Here is a 13,319-nt window from a genome sequence, read left to right on the forward strand (position 1 = left end):
AATATAAATAGTAGACATGAAAATAAGACCACCTTAGAAACTTGTAATTTTTTAAATATGCTATAATAGTTGTGTAATTATAAATGATTCTCATTAATAATAAAATGAGAAATTTAAAATAAATTATTTTAAAATATAAAAGTATGTCATTCTTTAAGAAACAAAACACATAAAATGAAAGAGAGAGTATTGGTAGTTCAAGCTGATGGTAAATAAAAAAGTTAGTGTGTTTATATAGATTGATCTTATCCACAATTACTAAATTAACTATTTATAACACTAGAGTCACAAAACTATTTTTCAAAATAATAAAAATACAAAACTAATTATTAGTAACATTGAAGCCACAAAACTAGTTTTGTAATAGTAAAATCATTACACTAGTTGTTAGTTGCCTAAAAACACAAATTATTAAAAAGTCAATTATTTATTTATATAGTAAGTATTTTCTTGTATGATTGGGGTTTTAAATATCTTATTTTTTAAAAAGATTACAAAAAAAGGGTCTTATTTGAGACAGTTAAAATTGTTGGGCTTTTAAGTTTGGTGTAGCTTAAAGAGAGTGAATGAAAAATGGTGGGTAAATAAAATATTTGAGTTTCCTGCTTGGCAAAGAGACATTGTCCATATCGGAGGAAGAAAAGACTTTTGATGGTTATATACAATTGCTCTTCTTCTAACTTTTAAAGAGTTAAGAAGAAGGCAAGTCTCGCGTCGTCGTTGTCGTCGCTCGCTCGGTTCGGCTTCGGCTTCGGATTCGGTCAAATATCGATTGATTGATTAATCTTTTTGGACAAAATTCCTTCCAATTATTTAATTAATTAACGAAAATTCAATCTGGATTAACCCAGGACTCACGACGCGACCCGGTCCGCTATGGCTGTTTCTGAAAGGTTACAAACTTTTCAGAAACAGTGCCAAATAGTCTATAAATATGCCTTAAGGACACACTGTGCATTCAATGGGCTCGATTTATTCTAATATTATTTTTCAAAATTTATTTCATCCAACTGGTTCTACTAACTTTCTGTTTCTGTTTCTATTTCAGAAAGTTTAGTGTTTTTATTATTTATTACAGCAATACAGATTGCCTAACAATCTTAAGAAAATTATTTTATTGTATTCTGTATTCTGTTTGTGGAGATTAAAACCTGTCTGATTTTCTACTCCTTCTGAATTTTACTATTCTGATTCGAAGATATAAAAACTTCATCAGAGTAATGAAATTCAGAAACAATTTAAAGAACATAAAAACTTCATCGTTTTCTGTAAAATAATATATAAAAACTTTGGATTTTTTATTTATTAAACGTATTGTTTATTGTAAATTACAGTATTGTTTATTGTTCTGTTTTCTACCATTAATTGAACTCCTCTGTTATTGACAGTGAGAAATGAAAATTGATAACAGAAATCCTTCTACAACTATTGCGGCAACGACGATAGCCTCGTCAAGCCGAACTGTTGTTCCACCAGCCGAGAAACTGGGGAAATTTTCCGGAGTCAACTTCAAAGGATGGCAGGAAAGGGTGTTCTTTTGGCTTACCACACTTGGTATGCAGAAAATCACTAGTGAAGAACCTCCAATGCCTGCTGCGGACATGCCGGATAATGAGAAATTCATGATTGTTGAGGCATGAAAACAGGCAGATTTTCTTTGCAAAGGCTATATCTTAAGCGCTTTAGAGGATAACTTGTACAATGTGTACAGTGCGATGAATACTTTGAAAGAATTATGGGACGCATTTGAGAAGAACTACAAGACTAAAGATGCATGCTTGAAGAAGTTCGTGGTTGCCAAGTTTCTAGACTATAAAATCATAGACAACAAAACTGTTGGAACCCAAGTTCAGAAGCTTCAACTTATTTTTTACGACTTTATTGCTGAAGGTATGGTCGTGAATGAAGCATTTCAAGTGGCTGCAATGATTGAAAAATTGCCTCCTTCGTGGAGAGATTTCAAGAACTATCTTAAGCACAAGCGTAAAGAAATAAAGTTGGAAGATCTTGTGATTCGTCTCAAGATTGAGGAAGACAACAAAATAGCCGAGAATAAATCTCGTGAAAATTCAACGATCATGGGAGCTAATATCGTTGGGGAAACTGCTCCAAAAAGTAAGAAGAGAAAGATGTCTTCTAGACAAACTAAGGAGCAGAACAAAAAGAAATTCATTGGCAATTGCTACAATTATGGAAACGTTAGTCACAAAGCCCCTGATTGTCGTCTCCCAAAAAAGGATAAGAAGAAGGGACATGCCAACATAGTGGAGAAGAATTATGACATTAATGATCTGTGTGCAATGCTTTCGGAATGCAACCTAGTTGGAAATCTGAAGGAGTGGTGGATTGACTCTGGAGCCACTCGACATGTTTGTATTGTCAAAGAAGCATTTGCGACTTACTCTACTACTGGTCCCGAAGAAGAGCTTTTCATGGGAAATACTGCAACAGCCAAGATTGAAGGTTAAGTGAAGATATTCCTGAAGATGACTTCTGGCAAGGTGATATAAAGGTGATATATGAAGATGAGCTTTCCTTTAGACTTAATTCATACTAACATTTGTGATATAAAGTCGACACCATCTCGAGGTAGAAAAAAGTATTTTATTACTTTTATTGACGATTGCACTCGATATTGTTATGTTTATTTGCTTAATAGTAAGGATGAAGCAATTGAAATATTTAAGCAATACAAGAATGAAGTGGAGAATCAATTGAATAAAAAGATCAAAATGATTAGAAGTGATAGGGGTAGAGAATATGAATCTCCGTTTGCAGAATTATGTTTGGAATATGGAATTATCCATCAAACTACTGCACCTTACACATCTCAATCCAATGGAATTGCGGAAAGAAAAAATCAGGCGTTAAAGGAAATGATGAATTCTTTATTAATAAGTTCCGGATTACCGTAGAGTTTGTGGGGGGAATCTATCCTTACAGCTAACCGAATACCCTATAGAGTACCCCACAACAAAACGCAATCTATTCCATATGAAAAATAGAAAGGAAAAAAATCCAACTTGAAATATTTCAAAGTGTGGGGGTGTCTAGCAAAGGTACAAGTTCCTTTACCTAAAAGGGTTAAAATCGGACCAAAAACTGTAGATTGCGTTTTCATTGGATATGCTACAAACAGTAAAGCATGTCGGTTTTTGGTTCATAAATTCGATAATCCCGAAATTCATGTTAATACGGTAATGGAATCAGATAATGATGAATTCTTTGAAAGCATCTATCCGTATAAAACTGAATGCGAGACGTTAAATGAAAGACCTAAACGACCTTGGGAAGAACCAAAGGAAAATACTCCAAGTGTAGAAGATCCAAGGCGTAGCAAACGTCAAAGAACATCTACTTCCTTTGGACTAGATTTTGTGACATTCTTGCTTGAAAATGAGCCTAAAACTTTTAAAGCAGCTATGTCATCTTCTGATTCAGCATTTTGGAAATACGCAGTCATTAGTGAGATTCAATCAATTTTGGATAACCATACATATGAATTCGTTGATTTTCCTCTGAGAAATAAGCCTTTAGGTTCGAAATGGATCTTTAAACGGAAAATGAAGGTTGATGGCACTATTGACAAATATAAGGCAAGACTTGTTGTCAAATGTTATAGACAAAAGGAAGGCCTTGATTACTTTGACACTTACTCTCCAGTAACGAGGATAACATCTATTAGGGTGTTAGTGGCACTAGCAGCCGTGTATGGTCTTGAAATCCATCAAATGGATGTTAAAACAGCTTTCTTAAATAGAGAATTGGAGGAAGAGATTTACATGGAACAACCTGAGGGTTTTGTGGTTCCTCATAAAGAAAAGAAAGTGTGCAAACTTGTTAAGTCACTTTATGGACTTAAACAAGCACCCAAACAATGGCATGCTAAATTTGACCAAACAATATTGGCAAATGGGTTTAAAATCAACGACTATGACAAATGTATTTACATTAAAAACACTCCAAGTCATGAAGTTATTATTTGTTTATATGTTGATGACATGTTGATAATGAGCAAAAATATGACAAATATAAATGCTACTAAGCGCATGTTGGCTAGCAAATTCGACATGAAAGACTTAGGAGTTGCTGATGTGATCTTAGGAATCAGAATTTCCAAGACTCCACAAGGTCTAGCATTATCACAGTCTCACTATATTGAAAAGGTACTTGACAAGTTCAAATATTTGGATTTCAAAATTTTCAAGATTCCAATTGACGTGAGTTATGCACTTCAAAAGAATAAATATGAAAGTGACTCACAAGTGGACTATGCAAGAGTATTGGAAAGTTTGATGTATATCATGAATTGTACACGATCAGATATAACATGTGCTACTATCAAACTGAGTTGATTTACAAGTAATCCCAATCAAATACATTGAATGGAAATGAAACGAGTTTTGGGGTATCTGAAACATACCCAAAATTACGCTTTACATTATAACAAATATCCATCCGTGATCGAGGGATATAACGATGCAAATTGGATCACCGAATCATCTGAAGTTAAATCCACGAGTGGATATGTTTACACAATTGGGGGTGGAGCAGTATCTTAGAAATCATCCAAACAAACGTGCATCGCCCGTTCTATAATGGAATCTGAATTCATAGCTTTAGATAAGGCAGGTGAAGAAGCTGAATGGCTTCGAAGTTTTTTGGAAGATATTCCATTTTGGACCAAACCTCTTTCACCAATATGTATACATTGTGATATTCAAGTGGCAATAAGCAGGGCAGGAAGCGTTATGTATATCGAAAAATCTCATCATATATGACAGAGACACAATACCGTTAAATAACTACTCTCTAGTGGTGTTATCACGATTGACTGCATAAAATCAAGAGATAACGTGTCAAATCCACTTACAAAAGGCCTATCTAGAGAGGCAGTTGAAAGATCATCAAAGGGAATGGGGTTAAGGCCTAGGACAAGTCATCATAGCGGTAACTCTACCTAGTAGACTGGAGATCCCAAGAGCTAGGTTCAAAGAAATCAAACAAAGTTATGAATGACAGTTCAACATTATCAAATAACTCAACCCATTCTCGCGATAAAGACAATGTTCAGAAATCGAGGTAAAACATTAAGGTTTTTTGATGAGTCAATAAAGCTTAAAGCTTTTTAATGATTTGCTAAGTCTGGCAGGATATGACCAGATATTGTGTCTATGGGATTACACGTTTAGAAATCACCTATATGAGTGTGAAGTGTAAGCCGCTTCAAGAGGAATAAAAGTAAAGGCCCATTCTCTAAGCACTCATGAAACCAGGCAGTGTTCATGGCTGAAACGAACACAACCGTGAGAACCATAGATGGTTAAGGGTTGAATTGTGTGACTTATGATTGTCTAGGTATACACCAAAGCTCGACGGTTCAAAGATTTCAAATCTACCGATTGACCGAGTATATCCGATATATGTTCACTACCGAAAAGTTCAAAGGGAAACCTACTTATCGAGATGTAATTAATTATTCCATGTAAAACACACACGCGTCTATGCATTCTTTTATTTTATAGCTATTCTCCATTCATGTGGGGGATTGTTGGGCTTTGAAGCTTGGTGTAGCTTAAAGAGGGTAAATGGAAAATGGAGAAAAAATAAAATATTTGAGTTTCCCTCCTTGGCAAATGGACTTTGTCCCATATTGGAGGAAGAAAATATTTTTGATAGGTATATATACAATTACTCTTCTTCTAGTCCTAAAAAGTTAAGAAGAAGGCAAGCCTCGCGTCGTCGCTCGCTTGCTCGCTCGGTTCATCTTCGGCTTCGGACAAAGATTGATCGATTAATCTTTTTGGACAAAATTTCTTTTAATTATTTAATTAATTAATTTAATTAATTAACGAAAATTCAATCCGGATTAACCCAGGACCCCTGACGCGACCCAGTCCGGTCTGTTTTCTTTTCCGGATTATTTTAAATTCGTTTTCTGTTTTCCCGCAATATTTCTGTTGAAATATTTCCACCTATTCCAATAGCTATGGCTGTTTCTGAAAGGTTGCAAACCTTTTCAGAAACAGTGCCAAATAGTGTATAAATATGTCTTGAATCCTAGAATCTTTACTTACTAAATTTTCTAATTATCTTCTTCTTCTTCTGCACAATATTTTTCCAGTGTGTTTTACGACCATTGAGTGGTTCGAAGTTCACCCCCGTTTTTAGTGCCAATACACTGGTGAGTTGAATTGTTCTATCGTGGGAGGATAATATTCCAGCACTTCGGATACTTTAGGGGAATAATTTTCTTAAGGACACACTGTGCATTCAGTGAGCTCGATTTATTTCGATATTATTTTTCTGAATTTATTTCGTCAAACTGGTTCTACTAACTTTCTGTTTCTGTTTCTGTTTTTATTTCTATTTCCGAAAGTTTAATATTTTATATTATTTATTACAGCAATACAGATTGTCTAACAAAAAGTTATAAGTAATACAAACAAGAATTTAACGTAAATCCCAACTGAATCTCTTGATATGCTACTCAATACATTGCTCCTCTGATATGGGAAATTTTGAGCATCTTAAAGGAGCAGAATATAATACATTAGAGTCAAAAGGTGTTTAAAACTGCACTAATACAATATTATTGTAATTATTAAGAATTAAACAACTTTGGGGAGGTGGCGCAGTTGGCTTGCGCGTAGGTCTCATAGCTTAAGAGTAATCTTGAGGTCTAAAGTTCGAGCCTCTTTCACCCCATTATTCTTTTTATGATGCTTCGGCTTTGTACATCACACCCTTTTTGTGCGACTCTTTCTCGGATACTACGTGAATGTGAGTTATTTTTTTGCACCGGATTGCTATTTTTTAACTTAAGTTGTGTACATCACACCTTATGAGGTGTGACACTTTTCCGGATCCTGCGATTCTTTTTATGGTAGGCTTTCTACACCACATCCTTCAGGTATAACACTTTTCCGGGGATACGTGCACCAGACTGTTGTTTTTTAAAGTAAGTTGTCTACATCACATCTTATGGGTGCCGCCCTTTTATTTTTAGCAGTTAAGTTAAGGCTGTTCCGAGTTTAAAGTTTATTAAATAACTGCTGCTTCATTTTCCACTGAAAAATCCTCCAAATATCAGAATTTAGAGTTTTAGACTTCTTTTCCAGTCATATACGTAGTTCATAATGTGAAATGAAATAAAATGAGGTTGGCTTTTCTTCACGAGATGTCATTATTCATTGGTCAATTAGGAACTACATGCAATCATGTTGATATGCGGTGGGGTGTGTGTGTGTGAGAGAGAGAAAGCTGGAAGAGAGAGAGAGAGATTTTGCAAGCTGCAAAATCAATTATAAAGATATGGAAAACAGAAAATTGAAATTTTAGTTTAGTGCAAATAAATCCGTGCAATGCAAGAATCATTCATTCATGTGTACATATGCATGATTGAATAGAAGAAGGGCTGCACCTTCGCAGAAGAATCTCACATCCCCCTTACCCCCTACCCCATAATCCATTAAAAATTTAAATTTATATACAGCGGCTGCGAGTCCTGAGAATAAAATACTTCCAATAGGGAGCGTTTTTTCCCTTTAATGTACCCCATGCGACGCGAATCTGAAATTATTATGGTGCCGGTGGATTTCGAACGCCAAATGGTTACATAAAGAACTCTTAATACTCCATTTGTTCTCTTTTACTAGTCCATTATACTAAAAATAATTTTTTTTACTTATTTATTTTAGTAATTAAATCAAGAGGGATATATTATTTTATTTCAATATTACCCTTAGTATTAAGTACCCATACTTTTCAAATTTGTTGGAAGAGTTACAATACTAATAACCAATTAACAAGGATAATTTAATAAAATAAATCCTTAATATGTAATTTCTTAAGAGCGTGTCAAGTTAAGAGAGAACTAGTACAAAAGAATAGTGGGAGTAATAATTTCAATACTAATTAATACACAATATAATGTTTTGCTTTAGCATGCCTTGGTAGAGCAAGTTGCAGTATTACGTTGGAAAATAATATTGTATAACCGCTTTTAAAATAATAGTCGAAAATATGTATATTTTTTTTTTGTATATATATATACATTCTGTATGTTATATATAAAAATTATACAAATTTTATATACGTTTTTGACTATCGAATATAAATAGTTTTTGTCGCCGGGGCTAAAAGTAAAAAAAAACTCAATTATGTTTCCTCCAACATCTAACCGGCCCCATTAATGGTGAAGGGAGAGAGAGAGAGGGGGAAATTGCAGATTATTACGAAGGGAAGAGGTGGACAGAATGCCACATCTGTCTCAAGGTAATGAAATCTCTTGGTTTCTCATTATTTAATTTTTATATATTTTAGGAGTTGACCTCCAACCCCCCCCCCCACGCCCAAATATCTATGTTTTCACCTCTCTGATATTGTCTCGCTTGTGTCTAGAGTAACATGCACTTTATTTTTTTGATTTTAGGAAATGTAGTGGGAAAATAAATTAACTAGAAGGGAAAGATTCTTTTTATATTTTTGGTTAAATTGGAAATATAACAGAGAGTAAGATTAAGCTGCTTTTGCTAATGCGAATGACAAAATTAATCATTGCATCATGACATAATAGATGTAGTTTATTTTCATTTACTACAATCTTGATGTGCAAAATAAAAACTTCAATTTTGCCTTCTAATTGATATAATTATGAAAAAGTGAAGATTCTATATTGACAATATATATAAATTAAATTCTTATAAATTTAAATAGTAAGCTCAAGAAGTATATATCATGCAATGTAAGAAAAAATTACCGCATAAGACATTTGATCTATAGTGAATTTACGGAGATATAATAATAGAATTCTCTTTTATCTCGTAGGAAATTAAAAAAATTCAAAATTTAAGGCTGATGATTGCAATAGCAAGATGAAAACACATGAATATAGTTGCTAGTGACAATACATAATAAGTCAATATTTACATGAATTAATGGAACTATCAATTAATATACTTGAAAGATAAAATACAATCTATCTTTTCTTTTAATATAGTTTGGTGACTATATTATATATTTAGAAGCTGATCGATCATTGCTCTCTTTATTGGACCAATATTCAATTCAATCTTATTTGCTAGTGAATAATTAGTACTTTATTCAATTCAATCTTATTTGCTAGTGAATAATTAGTACTTTCTCCTAAATAATACATATTATTCATGATTATTGTTCATTAAGTGTGTCATTATATTGGGAAGGAAAGTAAAGCTTATCTAAATATATCCCAGGACTTTGATGATTGCAATGGCAAAATAAAAAAAATAAAATAAAAAACCTGGATCAAGTTGCTAGTGACAATACATAATAAGTCAAATTTTACATGAATTAATGGAACTATCATAATATTTGAAATAGAAAATACAATTCTATATCGTAATATTATGATCGATCATTGCTCTTTATTGGACCACTATTCAATTCAATCACATTTGTTACCTTAATCATGGCATTCCCCATCCAAGTCTTTTTTTCCCAACAAAAAGAAAATAAAATATTATAAAAATAATAACCATCCACTTGATCATAAGTTAAAAAACCCAAGAAATGATATAGACAAATCATTAGGGTATCATAATATAATATTTTTACATATCCCCCACAAAAGCTAAAGCCAGACCTTTTTTTCTAGAAAAATTTGTTTTAGTTATTTTAGTAACATGGCCTTTGATCCCTAGAAGATCAACATACCATGTATCTCCACGTTTCAGCAGACAATTCATTGGAATTTGATACCATATTGAAACCATTTGGTATATATGCACATGAAACCATATACTTTGCTCCCCTTATTTTTGTTACTACATTACTATATTATTGCATTTTGCAACATTGTCCTTTTCTCTCTCTCTTTCTCTCTCTAATATTTTGCAAAGTTGTCATTTTGTTAACAAGAAGTGGAAGAAAAGGAAGAAGAGATAATTTCATGGATCTCAAAGAAACTGAGCTGTGTTTGGGGTTGCCTGGTGGTGGAGAAAGAGATAAAATCAAAGGGAAAAGAGGGTTTTCTGAAACTGTTGATCTGAAACTCAACTTTCAAACCAATGATTCTTCTTCTGCTATGGATCTCAAGGAGAAGATCAAGACTCCTACTACCAAAGAAATTGCTAATTGTAACAAGGATTCAGTCAAGCCACCTGCCAAGTAAGTCTCTCTTTTTCTTTTCGAGAGTTAGCCGCACACGATTTCTTGAAACGATGTCTATCCGAAACAACCTCTCTGCCTTAACAAGGTAGATGTAAGGTTTGCGTAGACACAACTCTCCCCATACTCCATTTATGAGATTGCATGAGTATGTTAATTGTTGTCGTTTTTGTGGCGGTGCACGATTAATTAAAGAGCCTCATCTGTATACTCTTCTTCACTTAAATACCCCCTTTTTCCAATTCTTTTCTTTCATTTTTCACGATTTTTAACGTTGTCTCCTGTATGGTTGTACATTGAGGAATATTCAGAAATGCATTTTCCGTCACATACTTTAATTTTCACTTCAAACAAGTTTCAACTATGGGTTTCTAGCTCTGGTGTTAGTTTATGAGTATTACTAGTATATACTTAAGCAATTCACAATTTAATTACTAAAAAGAAATAATAAAAAATTAGCCATTTTTTCTCCATATATTAATACTAGTGTGTATAGAAAAATCTTTTTTTTTTGTTGGAAGAAAAGAAAACGAAATGGTTTGACTATATGGTCGTATACAGTTGTGTTTTTGTCATATGAGCAGTTCTGACTAAAACAGAAGTTTATGTAATCCCTTTTCTTTTATTTCCTAAAACTAAAGTGTAATTTTTATACAATTAATTTCTCAAAATATGTTTTGAATTTTTGGTATTATTGCAGGGCACAAGTGGTGGGTTGGCCACCAGTTAGATCTTTCAGAAAGAATGTAATGGCTCAGAAAAACAACACTGAAGAAACTGAAAAGAGTAGTGCAACTGCTGTTGCATTTGTGAAGGTTTGCATGGATGGTGCACCTTACCTACGTAAGGTAGATTTGAAGATGTACAAAAGTTACCAACAACTTTCTGATGCTTTGGCCAAGATGTTTAGCTCCTTTACTATGGGTAAGTACATCACAATTTTCTCTTCGAGAACATTCGCCTCGTCTATTCTTTTGCTCGATCTTTTTGTTTTGTACATAAAGATGTTCATGTAAAGTGGTGTGGTCTAGTGGTCACTGAAGTGAGTGAGAACCATAATATCTCACATTCAAGTTCTAACGGAGACAAAAAACACTAGGTGATTTCTTCTCATCTGTCCAAACAATTAGTGGATAGAGTTACTCGGTACCTGTTGCTGATGGGAGGTGATAAGTATCCTGTAAAATAGATCGAGATGCGCGTAAGCTGACACCAACACTAACGTTTTTAAAAAAAAATGGTTAGACAAGTAGTACACTAACACCAACCATATACATAGTTTAATTAATTTGCCATAATTTCAAGAATGATTTAGCTTATACACTCTAGAGTCAACAACTTTTAAGTTATCAGTGTGTTTTATAAATTGGTTATATCAAGTTATTTACTTTATTTTTGTATTACGAATTTAGGTTTATCATAGATAGTTATTGCATGTTGTTATAAGAAATCTTCACATGATGATATGAAGCTTTACATTGTCAGTACATACTCGTTATCAACCTGAATATTATTACTCCACATGAAATCAACTACTTTATTCTTCAACTAATTAATAGCATGTGTACAGGTATATACATGAGATATTAAAATTTTCAAGATAAGTTTTGTTATAATTTAAGGATAAGGAGTATAATAGAGAAAAGAACACCGCACATTCTTTTGTTTTATGTCCATTTGCTTAGCTACAAGTTAATTAATATTTTTCTGAGAATAAAATCTTGAAAACATGACAGTAAGAACAGATAAATCTCAGAATCATGTTCATAAGAGTTGATACAGCCTAGCTTTTGATTTACATATTGCACAAAATGTTAAAGATTATTCTTTGAGTTTATGAAACTATTATAAATTAATTTCCACTTGTAATTATTATTTTATTGGTACAGGAAATTATGGGGCCCAAGGAATGATAGATTTTATGAATGAAAGCAAGCTGATGGATCTTCTCAATAGTTCTGAATATGTACCCACCTATGAAGATAAAGATGGAGACTGGATGCTCGTGGGGGATGTACCTTGGGAGTAAGTCTATAATTATGAAATTTTTCTTCAATAACCCTAATAACAAATTAAAAAAAGAGACATAAACAAGAAAAAAATTATATATTTTTAGCCACTCCAAAAATGAATAAAGAGAATATATATATATATATATATATATATATATATATATATATATATATATATATATATATATATATATATATATATATATATATATATATATATATGTTACACATAATATACATATTTTAAACACTTTTTCGGCTAGCGAATACGATTATTTTTGGCTGATCAACCAATTTTGTATTTTGCCCAAAAAAAAGCTGAACTATAGGTATGTTTTGTATGCCATAACTTATTTTCTTCCGAAATATATTTTTGTTGTTTGATTGATAAGTGAAAATAATATTTTTAAAAAAGTATATATTAAAGAGAATTATAATAATAATAGCAAATTGGAGAGTATTTTGAAGAAACTTTTGAGTAGTAAAGAAAAATTATTGAGTAATACTTACTATTTAATTGTTAATTTGAAGCACGTAATATGAAGTTAAAAGTTAAAAGAATTATCAGAAAAGTGACTTATATACGTAGGCGAGGGAAGTTTTCCTAATCTTGATGGAAATTTTTTTCCCTTCACTGATCAAAATACTGGAAACTAACTTTCTCGCGAAAAATATTTTCCTGAAAAATAACTTTCATTATATCAAAAACACTGTGAATAACTTTCTTTATTTCTTAAATATCTTTCAGGATGTTTGTTGATTCATGCAAGCGTTTACGCATAATGAAAGGATCAGAAGCTATTGGACTTGGTATTTTCCTTTTAAAATATTTTTATTTTGAGTTTCAAAAATATTATTTTAATTTCTTCATAATACCTAAATCATTTTTTGCTTAATTAAATCTCAGCACCAAGAGCTATGGAGAAATGCAAGCGCAGGATTTGAAAACTCCATAGAAGGCTATAACATTATGTTGAAGAAGCAGCTTTTGTGATTGTTGTTTCCATTTGTCTGTATTTTTATTTGATAGTATATAGTTTTAATTAAACGAAGTGATTTTTAATTTGGACATTTGTAATGGACAAGAAGCAATAAACTTAAAAACCCTCTATTGTGTCTTGGCTTGTTAATTACTTAATTAATGGTTTGCTTTAAAAA

General features: G+C 32.4%; 1 protein-coding gene across 1 annotated transcript; it reads left to right on the top strand.

Annotated features, from left to right (window-relative positions):
• The first annotated feature begins 9,567 nt into the window (after positions 1–9,567).
• LOC107815530 (auxin-responsive protein IAA14-like) lies at positions 9,568–13,319 on the top strand. The gene is made up of 5 exons (XM_075229344.1): positions 9,568–10,149; positions 10,850–11,073; positions 12,039–12,174; positions 12,910–12,971; positions 13,069–13,319. Exons 1-5 carry the CDS (start codon positions 9,698–9,700, stop codon positions 13,104–13,106), a joined length of 912 nt encoding a protein of 303 aa, XP_075085445.1. The 5' UTR covers positions 9,568–9,697; the 3' UTR covers positions 13,107–13,319.

The sequence above is a fragment of the Nicotiana tabacum genome, chromosome 14 (genome assembly GCF_000715075.1).
Source record: "Nicotiana tabacum cultivar K326 chromosome 14, ASM71507v2, whole genome shotgun sequence".
NCBI classification, from domain to species: Eukaryota; Viridiplantae; Streptophyta; class Magnoliopsida; order Solanales; family Solanaceae; genus Nicotiana; species Nicotiana tabacum.